At 42.1% G+C, this 15139-nt stretch overlaps 1 protein-coding gene across 3 annotated transcripts; it reads right to left on the bottom strand.

Moving 5' to 3' along the window:
* Positions 1–673: 673 nt before the first annotated feature.
* On the bottom strand, positions 674–14400 carry LOC110840826 (kelch-like protein 10). 3 transcript variants are annotated; one of them, XM_087359922.1, is made up of 8 exons: positions 14195–14400; positions 9559–9746; positions 7750–8001; positions 6107–6386; positions 3842–4078; positions 2144–2313; positions 1671–1841; positions 674–812 (listed from the first exon to the last, which is right to left on the bottom strand). In XM_087359922.1, exons 2-7 carry the CDS (start codon positions 9741–9743, stop codon positions 1778–1780), a joined length of 1188 nt encoding a protein of 395 aa, XP_087216048.1. In that variant the 5' UTR covers positions 9744–9746; positions 14195–14400; the 3' UTR covers positions 674–812; positions 1671–1777. The 3 variants fall into 3 exon arrangements, with proteins under 3 accessions (XP_087216048.1, XP_087216047.1, XP_087216049.1); XM_087359921.1 differs by lacking the exon at positions 14195–14400 and adding an exon at positions 11325–11579; XM_087359923.1 differs by lacking the exon at positions 9559–9746.
* Between the last annotated feature and the right edge of the window lie 739 nt (positions 14401–15139).

The raw sequence follows: 15139 nt of genomic DNA on the forward strand, positions 1-15139 counted from the left end.
TCTCACAAAATCTAGGTGCTTTAAAACATTTTAATATTATCCTCCCTTTTAAAACTATGTATCACAAGTGGTATCTTCTCTTCAAGATTACCAATTACAAATTTATAGATGTTTGTATTTCCCGTAAATTCAATGCTCACAATCCGACCGTCTTTACGCTCTTAAAATTTGTTATTCCGTAAACGGAACGAATGAATGAAATACAACAAAGAAAATTCATTCCCTCTTGCATTGTCAGTATTAGCACCAGGAACAGCTACACTTTTATTTTCGTACTTGAAGCAAAGACTGCGAAGGGACTGCTTTAAACCATCGGCTTTTTGGGGATAACAGCGGCAAACTGGAATTTCCTTGCTAAAAGAACAAAATACTTACCTTTAAAACTGGGTCTGTGTGACAAATGGGGCTTACGTTACTTTGGATACCACAAGAGATTGTGCGATGTTAGTTAGTTAGTTAAGTGCTCTTTGTGAAGAATTTAATCGAAACCACGAATCGGGGTTAAAATTACTGACAAACTAACTCTGTTATGACGGGAGAAAAATTCTGTTCATAAAATCTGAGTCACTCAAAAATACCAGGAAAACATTTCACAATAGAAAGTTCTGTAAAAAGGACAGAGGAGCTTCACTCGGAATGTCCAGAGTTCTCACCTAGGGCGTATAGACAGCCGTGGAACTCGACACAAGAAAAATCCTTACGTTCAGAATGCATTCGTGCAACGAACGTCCATTCGTCGGTGTCCGGGTCATAAACTTCCACCGAGTTTAGATAATTGAAATTATAATGTCCACCAGCGACGTATATTTTGTCTGTAAAACCAAATTAACCATATGACACAAACTGTACACATATTTGATGTAGGGAGAGGAATTAAACTGGTCCTTGCAGAGCACAGACATGGGACAATCCGTACTTAAAGTTGTAAATCTATTAAGTCCCCCTTCGAGTCACAGAAACTACACAGACACGGCCGTCTCTGTTCATCTGTTTCTTTGTTTCGAATGCAGACCATCGGCGTGTCAAAGAAAATGAATTTAACTGATAAAATTTAACATAAACAGCATAAAGTGCTTAAATTAATGCATAATGGAAATGACGGTAAGTTACATCTTCCGTGAAATGATTTTTATTAAATTTGGTACCAGAGATGTACGGAAAGAGCTGCTAAAAGGTGCTCTACATTTATAATATAATGTGCTAATTACGTGAGATTATTAGCTGTTTCAAAAACATTACATCTGTATTTTATGATAGCCAGTTTAATAGTTTGATGGTTTGCATTCACTCCTAGTGCACACTAAAAAGGCAGAAGACGACGCACAGGGACAGCTTACGAGAGCAGAAGAAACCATCACGCACTCAGAACTTCAAGCCGTTGCAGTCTGTGAAATAACGAAGTACGTAGCACGGATAAAAGAAAGAGATAATAAAAGAATGTGGGACAATGGAGTGAGGGAAAATAAGATCAAGAGCGAAGAGGAATTCCCTGATGATGAAGGCATAAAGTTCGTCTGAAACGTCGGCAGAAGTCAAACGACAGCCATCTTCGTACTCCCCGCCGTGAGATCCTCAAATCCTGCGATTCCTTCAACCGTTCTTGCGTTATTACACGCGGACAGACAGACAGACACTAATTCACAAATTTCTGTTTCACAGGATTTACGTACCATTCAGTGCAGCCGCACTTCCATCGGATCGCTCTGTGTTCATGGGAGCGATCCACGACCACTTGTTCGTCTTGCAGTCGTATCTTTCCGCCGTTCTGTGATACAATTCAGAATGAGAACCGCCCATGGCGTACACTGCACCTCAGCAGAACTGCCACCATAAATCTGTATCTGAAACGAAAAAAAGTATACTCTCTCCTATGGTCATTTATTACGATTCAGATGCATTTCCTCTCGCAGAAGGCAATTGTTCGCTCGTCATTGTTAAATCTTAACTCAAATGAATTAACAAGCAAATCGCATTCTTAAAACCAACTTTGTCGCAAAAGTCCTCCGACCTATTCACACTTTGCACGATGCTCGTCTATGTGAGTGTTTCAATTTTACATCCCCTGCCCACATTTATATCTTGACTAAGACAGCGACTATCAGCTTTTGAAGAAGGACTCTGTTCCAAGGAGTTCCTTAGTTACCTGCGTTCATGCATAGGCGCCACCTCGCGGCATGTCTTCGTAACAGCGTTGAAGCAGCGACATGAGTTAAAGGTTTCAACGCCGTTCTCACCTCCGATGACGTAAATGTCGACACCGACCACTGCCGTGCGATGGCAGGCTCGCGGACCGATCGAGTCGACCCCCTCCACCTGCAGGAATGACAGGTTATGGCTTTATGTTTCTTTGGGTCATTACGTCTACTGATGTGAAGTCATTACATTAGAGTTCAAGCGACCAACCATCCGAGCAGAGGTGCACTCCCAAACAGTGGACCAAAATTGCTACACCGTGGAGGGTGGCACTCGACAAAGACCGTGAGAAATTAACTTGGAGCAAAGGTGGAAACAGGAAGACCCGAAGAGAAACTCTCGTCAAGTTCGACAGACAAATGAAGAATTAATTCTGATCAACAGCTGACATTTCACGTTCGTGCGATGGCAAAGACAGATGTTGGTGTTTTGGGTTTTATCGACGAAACGCTGGAGGTAGTACGTCCCCCACCCCACCCCAGGCGTTACCACGCAGATGACCGACATCGAGACTGATCAGTGCTTCATTTGTTACGTTGGAATCCACTGACGATCGACGATGACTTCGTTTCATGTCTAAAATCAGAACACAGGTTGCCATGACAGTTGAAGTAGGACGCTTATTGTAAACGGTATTTAAGTCAAACTTCTCATCCTTCGTCGATTCCTATTAGAACTTACATTGTACACAAGACTCAGCATTTGAGTAATTTATTTATTTACTAGAGCAGGGCGCTCCTTTCGGAGCTCCTAGGGGCCGTTGGTCAAGTTTGTAAAACGCAACCAATCTTGTGTAAGAACCTAAACTAAACCCCCCAAATTGAGGGTTAAAACAATTGACAAACCCCCCTTCTAGGGGGTTGGTTGCGTTTTGAAATCTTAAGTAACACGCAAAATTAAATCCCATTCGGTGGTCAAGTTTTTAAAACGCAACCAACCCCCCCTTCGGAAGGGTTAGTTTAGTGTCGCATTCAAGTATTTTAACCCTTGAGTAAGAAACTAAACTAAGCCCCCCGAATGGTGGTTAAAACAACTGACCAATCCCTCTTCGAGGGGTTGGTCATTTGTTTAATACGTAACCAACCCCTCCTTCGGGGGGTTGGTTGCGTTTTAAAATCTTAAGTAAGACACTAAACTACCCCCCTTCGGGGGGTTAGTTTAGTTTCTTATTGGATGAATATTATTATTAGTATCAGATTACATTTTTGGTGTTGGCAACGTCTTCTTTCACGTTTCTTCATTTCTTAAATAGTTTTATGTCGCTGTTCGGAGGCGATGTGCTGCTTCTGGAGCAGTGACAATGCGACTGGCTTGATAGTTTTTGATTTCTTTCTTGTGAAGCGTTATTTGTTTACTCAGCATTGATGTGTTCCACAACAATGCCTAGTAAACAAATATAAGGTGGCATTGTTGATGACGTCATGTTTTGACGACAACTACTAATCACAAATTTTTATAGTAGATCTCTTTAATTCATGACTTTTTAGGTTATCTTAAAAAGGGTTCACTGCAATGGAAATAAACGAATTCGAAATAAAGAGGCTAAGGGGTCCTTGTAATTAAGTTTAGCAAGAAAGAGGAAAAGTACTTTTTCTCGTAGGCGTCATTTAACAACCCACGGTAATAGTAGAAATTTTACGCAACTCACCACAGTCCAACGGTCTGCTCGTGCGTCGTACGCTTCAATCACATCTGTCATTGTTCCGTCGCGATACCCACCAATAGCAAACAGAATGTCCCGTCGGTTTCGCGGGCGGGCAATCCTTGGTGGCACGAATTCCTTGTCGTCCTTCGACAACCTTTTCACGTCGTCCAGGAATGTGAGCGTCTCCGAGATCACGGGTTTGCACTCCTCATTTTCCTTCACGTACGGATTATTTGACACCTGTTGAACAGTTCAATGTGGACCTTATGAACTTTTAGGAAGTGATGCCATGTTCCATTGCAGAGGACACAAGAAATTCACACTTAATTTGGTTGGGAACTCACCGAAATATAATTGTATATACAGGAAAAAATGTTTTTTTGGTTTATTTAACGACGCTCTTAACAAAAGCACAGGTTGTGGAGAGAAACGAAAACAAGGTTAATTCGATCTTAGAAAAATCTATTGAAATGTGTGTCAACCGAAATTTAAATACTTCAGTAAGGGTTGCGTTTTGAGTTACATTAAAAAATTGAAATTTAATTCTCGTCTCTTCCGTGCGAGATGCACTGTGCGACCATCACATTTTTTTGATTCAACAACCTTAATTAATCGCCAAAATTACGTAACATCGAAAGAAAATTATGACAATTAGTTGCTTCGAGTGTCATTGAGGCAACCTGCTACATGTTGATGGTTGGGTGGAAGGCCCGTCAACACAACACCGTGTGATTGTGCTCGATGTCTATTATGAGGCATTGCATGTTTCTACCTTATTTGGTCATCAGGTGGTTCTCCTTAAGTTATCGAAACTACAATATACGAATGATTATTTGTAAAGACATTTGACGCAGATAACATTTTCATGAATCCGTGGGATTGTTTCACACGTATTAGTAAGGGGTGAGTGGCTGAAATCACAGGGCATTTGACTTAGGTAGAAACTTTTTTCCTCTCGGGTTAAAGCGTATGGTGGAATGGAAGAAAGAATATGGCTACTACCTGAGATGTCGGTTAAAATATTAGAATGTTAGAGCTGTCTATGAGTTTGAAGTCATTCGGGTAATTTACTCTTGGAAGTAGAACGAAGGCTTCTTGCTGAAATTTTCGGATATCTGTTGTCCCTATGTGGTCAATCAGCTACAGATTATCATGCTAAGTTTTTATCGTCTGAGATGCGTGAAATTTTTATATCAGCTAAGACCCGCTTCTTATGGCAGTAGGATCTTTGGTTAAGTTGAACGCTGCGCCATAAGACGTGATTTATCAGTTGGAGGATTTTCCTGTTCGAGCTGAGTGGACGTTTGAATGTAGTTGACGGTGGAATGCTGTAGTTGAACTAAAACACGTAATTGATCTTAATATAAGCTGAGACTCTAATAAAAGTTTGTAGCGCAGACGATGAATAAAAGACGATCATTAACTCCAACCACATTTCTCCATAAAAGGAAGAATCGAATATTTGTTTTGCACATACACACACATGCGAGCGTGTTACCGGCGGCATCCCACAGGTTGTTATTGTAACCATGGCAACTAAGTTAATCTGGAGATTTCTTACGCAGCAAATTTTGCGCGGAATAAGACATTCAAATCATTGTGCACAGTCCGCAGACCACGAGAAAAGCCCTGCAAGCAATGCGATATACGCGCATGCGCAAGATTTCGCGGTGAGTGACGTCCCATCCTAATAGCATTCGTTCCACAACCACTGAACGAACAACAGACGACAGGCTTTCATGTGTTCTAATGGGTACAGCTTTAAGATTACCTCACAGCGGCACAGCGATTTAATCCAGAATATTATCAGAACACATTAGAGGTGCACTCACTACTCGCTACTCTTAATTGCTTGATGTTTTCAGTCTGTGTGTAGTAGTGTTAAACTCTGACGTATCGCACTTCCCACCAATAGCAGCCCTCTAGTCCACCAGGCAGTAAACATTCCCCCCGAAACCGACCAGAACGACTTCCCAAAGCAGGGATTTTCTCCTGGTCTGCGGACAGTAGTTTTCACGTTGTTATTGAAAGATTTTAACCAGAATCTGAATGTGTCAACAGATTCTGTTAAAGCTCATCAGTATTGAATCTAATGAATATCCGTTTAGATGTTCTCGAGCTGGAACTGCGGACAGACAGACGGGCTTACACGTGACGAAGAAAAAAGCTCACGATTTGCATAAATTGGTTACGAACACGTGTGAATATGGAATTTAAAATGCGGACTTCACTTCCGATAAACATCCACGATTTCAGGGGCATACTGACCTTCTCTTTGAAAAATGTTTCGTCAAGTAATCCCAGTCTGACGCCCTTCAAAAGGTCCGCGATGTGGCCTTTTCTGTTGTCCGACTCGTGGTAGATCCACCGGAGAATGCACTCCCACACAACTCCCTCGTCCTTCACGTTCAGTTCCTCGGACTCGATTATCGCCTGCAGCTCCTCTACAGGCAGTTCCAGCAGTTCATCGCTCTGCTGAGACACATCCACGAATTGGCGCAGAACGAAGCGACGAACGTGAGTATCAAGGTCGGCGCAGGAGTTAGACCTGCGACAGCGAGGTTAAGAGCCGACTCAGAATCGTTCTCCTTCGGATTTGACACATTGAAATACTGAAGCAAGAACTGGATTCTCAAGCATTTCCACACCACAGTATTTCGCCTGCAGTTTTTATCTTAGCCATTTGAAGCCCGAAATAGCGAGACTGAGAGCAGACACGTGGAGAGGCAACGATGATGGGTGCTCCATTTAACCGGTGCAAAATAGACAGTTTTCGGCTCTGAAGGTTTCCAGGCAATGCCTGCTCGTCCTCGTGATAAGATTATAGATTGAAACAAGGGCATGGCGTACGCAAGTGAAGAAGTCTGTGAGATGACAAGTTTAGAATTTTGAATTCTGGCCTTAACCTTGGCGAAACGACGTTTTGGTAACTGTGTGTGTTAATCCAGTGAAACCTCGTGTAACCGGACTAAATGGGGGAACCACGACCAATGAGCGGGTGAAAGTGGTCATGGATATGTACAATAGTAGAGACTCAATACAGATTTTTCTCGTCGGCGGATGATGCGGGCGAGTGGCATGCAAAATCCGACGGGAAAAGTCACTCGTGAGCGCTTTTCGAGGGAGTCCCTGTACTGAAAGAGTGAATTTATATTAGTAATTCTGTCCATCGCATGAAGTGGAGGTTCTGGTGTGATTCTGCCTATGTCAGTTGATTTGATTCCTATGTTGTCCTGAACAAGAAGGAGTAAGAGTTCAGCGTCCACGGGACCCAGCGTCTTTGACTTTGCTCGATAATAACCAATTCTCTAAATGTTCTGAAGTGTTCATAATAATCACCAAATCTGGAGTGAGGTTAGATCAATGAACTGTACCGCGTGGACATCACTTTATGCACTTTCGTCGGTGGAATCCAATCACAACCGATCTGGTTGAAATTCGGTCGCTTAATGTGGGAATCGGATAATCGAGTCTCGGTTGACAGAGGTTTTGCTGTATGCAGAAAGATATGGGGCTGAATGTTGATTTTGGTGTTGGGAGGATTATGTAAGAAGCAAGGAATTCCGTAGGTGAAAAAAGAAAGAAAGAAAACGAAGAAAAGGAATTCGAGAGGAAGACAGATTTAATTATGACTGCAATAGATCGCCATTAACGTTCCATATGGTGAAATTAGTCATCTTCTGGTCATAATGACGAACAAAACATATGCAGTTAAATCAGAAAACTTAAATTACAGGGACGTTACAATTATTCCACCAAACAGCCCTGACCTACGAGGCTTTATAATTTGCACAGTCCTCAGTCAGAGGTTTAATCTCCGACCCGGCATTCGCCTCATCTCTTGAGTAAAGCTAATTCGCTCCAGCGACGAAGGCTGGCGTCACAGCAAATTTCAAATGAACATCAATTACCTTGCGAACTGCATTATGCCGACACAGTTGTCGACGTCCATCGAGTCCATGAGGAAGTCCCAGCAGAGTTCAGTAACGTCCGGTATACACAAGTACTCAGCCGTCACGAGCAGTTGACGCGCGTTGTCGGAGCGAATGTCCACCTCGCGAGAATAAACATAATCCAGTATCTGGGTCATCATGTCTGAGCTGACTTCGTGCAGGAGAATATCAGTCTCCTCACTGGTGTGCAGTTTTGTCGTGAAGAGGGCCCTGAAACGTCGATTTCGAAACACGGTGAGCAGAAAATTACAAGTCATGCGCATAAATTTTAAGTTTAAATGACTCACGTAGCCAAATAAAAGTATCTTTTGTCAATGTGGTGGATGAATTTTTGTTACCTGAATAATTAAAAATTCCCAGAATGTGTACGAATGGGACCGGATTAACTGCGAGAGGTTCAAAAGCGGGCGAAGGCTTAAAAGAATTTACCCTAAAAATCGGAAAGCAAGCAGCGAACATTTGAACAATAGAAAGGTCACCTCGTTTCTTACATAACCTTGACTCCTTCAAGAGATGTCTGAGCTTATAACATATATTACAGAAATTTTGAAGACAACGCAAATATTTCAACACACATCGCAGGCTGTACATTCCACTGATTGATCAGTTCGTAATATGAAATTATTTGTTCTGTCAAAAGAATTTCCCGACAATAAACAACTTAAAAGAAAAGCCGATGTCTCTACGAGGCCTTTAAGAAGTGATCACCAACCAGCAAAGAATTTCCTATTACAAATTAAGGGATTTGCAGTGCAAGACAAACGGAAAGATTTGATAGTCTAAAAACTGAAAGAGGGCACAGCTCGTAACAAGACGTGAGACACGTCTCTTGGAAAACAGAAGCAATGGCTCGTGGTTAAAATTCATTTCTCATTTCGAGAACTCGCCGCAACTTTTTTTAAAACACAAGCAAATTAACGTATGCACAAATTCTCGAACGATTCTCCCTAAGAATGAAACAATTATCCCGAAGGTCTTTGTTACAGTTTATTATATTTCAGACAGAGCAACACACACCAGCTTTCCATGTTCCGGGCATTACCAACTTTCTTCTGGACTTTGTCGGTCGTCTTTATGTATAAAACCAAGACGTTTTGGAAATGGATTCTAATTCTCCCTCCAGATCGATTCACTGTCACATTGGTACAACCGCACTTAAAAATTAGTACAAAAACCACGTACGTCTTCTGGGATGTTGCGTCGTAGAAATTATCGGACGTTTCAGAGGTGCTTACTGCCTCCATCATCAAGGAAAGAAGGCAGTAAGTACGTCTGAAATGCCACTCAGTTTCTACGACGCAACGCCCAGAAGATATTCTTCTTCTTCTTTCTAAACGCCGTGAGATTTCATGACAACGAACAAATAACAAAAGACATTCAGCCGTATAACAATGCAGGTTTCTGCAACAAAGGGGATAAACTGGGATACTGGGAACGACCCGTTTTTCAAGTGCCTGAGCACTGCGGGTCCCAACTTTTCGTTGGCTTCATATATAGACATTCGGTAGAACTCCTTGGACGAGGGATCGGCCCGTCCCATGTACTCTACCTGTACACAGGACAGCACAACACAGAAAAACGCGGACAAACATCCACGCCTTGAGTGGGATTCGAACCCACGGTCCCAGTGTCCGAGCGGCACAAGGCCCACGCCTCAGACCGCGCGGCCACTGCGGACCCAAGGGGATAAAACATTTCACACACGAATCGACGTCTGTTGTGTCCTTACTTCACGTGTTAATGAACCACGTCAGTAAATGAACAAACCTGAAATATTCGCTGTCCATCGACAGAATAAATCTATGGACTGGAAAGACACCGCCGTCGTCCAACCTCAACACCGCGTCACAAAAGAGGTTCCTCTCTCTCAGCTCGTTCAGAGGGACCAATGTTTCGGTGCACTTGCACCTGCCGCCGACTTGAGAACAGCTGAGACTTTGGTTTGACTCCATCTCCTGAAAATTAGTCGATCGCTGTTACAGGTTTTTCTTCATACTGACTCGTGTGCACATCAACTGAGAGTGACTGAGTAGAAACACGATACTGAGAAGAATATCTGGTCCTGCGAGAGAGTTACTGACAAGGGAATGGTGAAAATTGCGTAATATGGAACTTTATACATCTCTTCACTAATTAATAAATTGTAGGCTGTCAGATCAAGGGTGATACATTCCACATGCCCCGCCAATCTCACTCTTCTTGGCTTAATCATCCTGAAGACGTGGCTGATTCAGGCAATAAGGCATGCCAAGTGTTTGTCATTACGCGCATAAATTGAAAACTTCTTATATGTAAACTACGTACACATTACGTATAAAAACATCAATGTAATCCATAAAGTCTTAGATGCCTCTGCTCTGGCGAACCGATTTTAAAAAATTACGACAAAAATATGCCATAGAAATTGCGTGACCTTTGATGCAGAACCAGGAAGTTAAGAAATAAATTTTGGAAAAAGAAGGCTACACCTTTTCATAAGCATAACATTTTCGAGTTCTACTCTCTGTACAACTAAAAGTGCTTAAGAGCTTACATGATTAAGGACTTTCCTGCCTAAGTTACACATTTATGTAAACCACGAGCGCAATACGTCACTTAAATTTATCAAACGAACGCGAGAATTACAGTTGGGAACAGTCACTAAAGCTCTAAGTTGTTCCAACGCATGCGCAGATCAGGCCTAGATCACGCCACTCACACACTACAATGAGCAAGATATTCTGTGAAAAGTCGATTAGTACTCGGCTCTTCAAAGAAAATAGCCCACTTCCTTTTCTGAACCAGAAGGTTCATCATCGTGTTCACAGAATCCCGCCACCGGGTTCTATCCTGAGCCAGTTCGCTACATCGAGACCCATCTCCCTAAGATCCATCTTAATGTTATCCTCCCACTGACGCCGAGATCTTCCCAGAGGTCTCCTCCCTTCAGGCCTTGTAAACACTCAACTCACCCTAACAACATCGGGTGATGAGCTCGTCATTCACTTTTCTCAATATCTGTCCCACTCCCGTTTTGGGTCCAAACATCTTCCTCAACACTTTTTTCTCAAAGCCCCTCAATCTCTGTTCCTCCTTCAATGTCAAAGACCACGTTTTGCACCCATAAATACTTTACACTCAATAATAGCAAGCATTCCCCGGATTTAATCTGCTGATGTAGGGAGATAATGGGAGGGAGATTCATCGATAATTGGGCTTGTGAAACCGAAATAAAAAATTTTCTCAGTTCCCTAAAACGTCGATGTATCAAGAGATGCAAAGTTTTAAAATTATTATTCAGAATATAAACCCCACTTCTTAGCATCGACATATTTTTATTAAGATTCTGGGCTACGAAACGCGTTTTATTCCTTTAAGATGTTAATTGCCTACTGGAATATTCTTTTATTATCAATGATGCCGTGAACAAACATAAGTCAATCTAATGTTACTTGAAATTGTGTTAAAAAAGTTTAATTCTCTTACACGAGTTCACAAATGCAGATGAAAACGTTAAATGTGATGAACAATAATAATAATTAGGAATCCCTTACCTCAAACTTTGTTCAATTGTAAGAGACCACGACGTCCATCGACAAAGACCGATCTAATCAAAACTAAAATGGAGAGGTTGGAGGGCAGGAGCACAGATTTCTCAATAATTCTTATATAAGATAAGAAATTGTGATATTCTAAAGGGATTTTAACAGCACAAAATTATCTTCTCTACGACGCACTTCTTCTACAAGCGAATCACAGCTCAGCTCTTTCCGCAAATGATGAAAGCCGATTGTTGACGACAATAATGAATCACAACAATGCCGACTAACAGATGACGTAACAATTAGATTCTTAGGTAAAGGAATGGAGTGCAATAATGTTCATTCAGGCTATTATACTTCATGTATAATAAACGAGAAAACAGCCTTATGGCATGCTCAGCCAAGATTGTTGCAGGTGTGGTTAGGAAATTACAATGCTTTTTCTTGCATTGTTGTGTGCACAGGTGTTCACGTAAAGGCTGACCATTGTCGGTCCATATTTCCACATTGTTTGGAGTTGAGAAAATGTTTCCTTCGTTCGAACCTCGGCAAAGATGTTTTCTGTCGTTCGGACAGCAACCAGTAGGGACGAATGGCGCTAAGGCAAATTCTGTTCTTGATCCTGGGAAATGATTTGACTGACTAAGGTCACAAGCCCGAAAACTGTCTGAGACCCAGAAGATGAATTTGTAAGAAACTGTCGTATTTCCCCTTAGTAAATACCGCAGAGTCTACTGGCCATGTGTAGACTCGAATTTGAGAGTTGACATTTCTTTACTCGTTCGCATGTGGCTCGCGAAGAAGAAACGTGGCGCGATTATTCCTTAAGACAAATGAGAGAACACAGGAAGGTCGGAACTCTGGAGAAAATGTCCTGAGTTCGATTTCCTTCAAGGGCGGTTCTATTAACCCCGAAAGTAAGCGAGACAGAACAATGGCGTCAGGATCAGAGTTTCTTTGCTTCGAAGAGGAGATTACGGAAACGGAGGCCTCGACACTGGGTTCGGCTCCTGACAAGAAGAATGGTTTCTGTTCACAGGAACGCAACTGCGTTAAGAGAAAGACGCCAAGGCAAAATTCATTCTTTTCAAAGGAAATTACAGGATCTAAGGTCACAGACCCGAGTCTCTCTTAAGAAAACACCATTCCTGCGTAGGCAAAGCATTGCTGGAAATGGTAAATGAGCCTCATAACTGGAAGGAGGGTTTTGTCGCGTCGGAAGCCTTGACGGTCTGCGAATTGGGCGTGGGGGGTAGGTTCACTTCAGCTGAAGGACTCAATGATTTGGGGTTGGCGGGCCGTCCTCCTTTTGAACTATACTCTTGTATTTGCCTTACAACTGAGGAAAAGGTTGGAAAACCTCACTCATCCCCAAATTTCTACTAGCGCCAAATAAGATTTCTGTGTTTTTCTTTATCGAAATAGTCGTTACCAAATTAAATTTCAAATCTTTCGAGTCTAAATAAATCATGTCTCGGATCTATCAAAAGTTTTTTCCGGCTCTTTTGATCAAAGCAGGTTCACGAACATTGACCTCCTATGATTTTAATTCCGAGAAACAGAGTTTACGTTCCCTCAATGTGACGCCAGCAGTTAATAAGAAGATTTCACACTTGTCAGTTGGTTCATCATCGTTTAAAACCGTAAAGCAACAAGCGACTTTGGCTCCTGTTACGCACTGAACTCAAGGAAAACATCTTAGTTTTCACGACACTTCGAACAGTGGTAGTCCGTCAAGCTTTAGCAACTTTTAACGCTACATTCTGTGTTTATGGGTTGCGCTGTAAGCAGTGATTATTAGGAGTTATTAAATTTTTTTAGACCGTCTTCGGATTAAAAGAGTTACGAAATTAATTCACGAGATTTTTTGACGTAAATACGTCTATGAGGAAGGGTCATCCGACAAAAAAGTGTTACGAAAAAGGGAAACGAAAAAGTGTAACTTCATTGTTATGTTACCTAGGAAACGTCAACCTTCATTGTTATGTTACCACGTCATCTGTTTACTAGGTAACATAACAATGGTTACCTAGGGAACGTCGTGTTTACTCGGCATTGTTGTTACATAGGAAACGTATTCTGTTTATCAACAAATAAACAACAATGGTTACCTAGGAAACGTCATCTGTTTATCAACAAATAAACAACAATGGTTACCTAGGAAACTTCATCTGTTTATCAACAAATCGACAATAATGATTACCTAAGGAACATCTATTTACTCGGAAATTTTGTTACCTAGGTAACGACATCTGTTTACTCGGCATTGTTGTTACCTATAAAACATTTCTTTACCTTACATTACATTCATCTACCACAGACCCATCTTAAGCGTAACTAATTCAAGTTGAATAAGCAATGTCTTAATCAAACTTATCTCAATTGTAAAGCATGTATAAAGGAAATATTTAGAATAAGGCCAATATATAAACTTCCTTTCCGTATAGACGTATTTACGTCAAATTCTCCGGAAGAGTGGTTTCACTGTCAACTTTTCGTATTGCTGTAAAGTTGAAATATTCACCATGAATGCAGAAGGTATTTGGAGTACAACAAACTCGTGCTGTAGAAAAGAGTTCAATGTCAATTCTACCTCAAATTGTTTAGTATTCGTGACAGCACAAATAAAATCAGACAATCGGGCGTTGCCAATAACATGACATAAAAGAACCAGCTGCTATCCTCCCTTAAGGACGAAGGTGGCTACAGAATTATTCAGGTAGCCAACAATACAGAAGTAGAGTCCTCTAGATTCAACGAGATTTTCCATATAGCGTTGCTGGCATGTGAATGTTTGACGATTACACACCAACACTCACGATACCACAGACAATTACAAATACAACTGCAAATAACAATAATAATAATTAGGAATTCCTTACCTCAAAATTTGTTCAATTGTACGAGACCACGACGTCCACCGTCAATGATTGATCTAATCTAAAATATAATGGAGGGAGTTGAGGGCAGTTTCACAGATTTCTTATTAATTCTTATATAAGAAAAGAACTTGTGATACTCTAAAACTTTTTAACAGCACAAATTATCTACTCTACGACGCACTTTTTCTACAAGCGATTCACAGCAAAGCTCGTAACGCAGTAACGAAAGCGGATTGTTGACGGCAATAATGAAACACAACAATGCCGAGTAAACAGATGACGTAGCAATTAGTTTCTTCGGTGAAAGAGTGGAGTGCAATATGGTTCATTCAGGCAATTATACTGCATGCATAGGAAACGAGAAAATAGCCTTACGGCATGCTCAGCCAAGATTGTTGCAGGCGTGGGTTAGAAATTATTTCTTGCATTGTTATACACGCAGGTGTTCATAGTATAAAAGCTGACCATTGTCCATTGAGAGTAGAGTCAGTTGGTTGGCAGTGCCGCAACCGAGGGAGTAGAGTGGAGACCCCCACCGGCACAGCCTGGAGAGAGGTAGGGACGATGCTTGCGCTTGCGCAGGCCTCCGCCCTCAGTTAGCTTTTTGGTTGTGTCCAGTGGGACTCGTGTCGAACGAGGGCTGCCAGAGGTCGCCCAAGGCCAACCGAGGGCGACCGATGTTCAGCAGGCCAGCCGAGGCCGTCCCCAAAAGACGGCCAAGTCGGCACAACGAGTGGTTAGACTACTCGGCTACCCTGACTGAGGTTTTCCGTGCTTTTCCTCAGTTGTAAGGCGAATGCCAGGGTATAACTTAATAGGGGCACGGCCCGCCACCCTCCCCCCGATCATGGTGGCCATCAGCTGAAGTGATCTTCCCCCCATGCCGCAGAGGCCTTCAGCCGAAACGGCCCCTCCCTCTCTGGGTTCAAACCCCGGAGATCCAAC

The sequence above is a fragment of the Zootermopsis nevadensis genome, unplaced genomic scaffold (genome assembly GCF_977971745.1).
Source record: "Zootermopsis nevadensis isolate Lab colony 2312 unplaced genomic scaffold, Znev_1.0 Znev_ptg000037l, whole genome shotgun sequence".
Taxonomy (NCBI): domain Eukaryota; kingdom Metazoa; phylum Arthropoda; class Insecta; order Blattodea; family Termopsidae; genus Zootermopsis; species Zootermopsis nevadensis.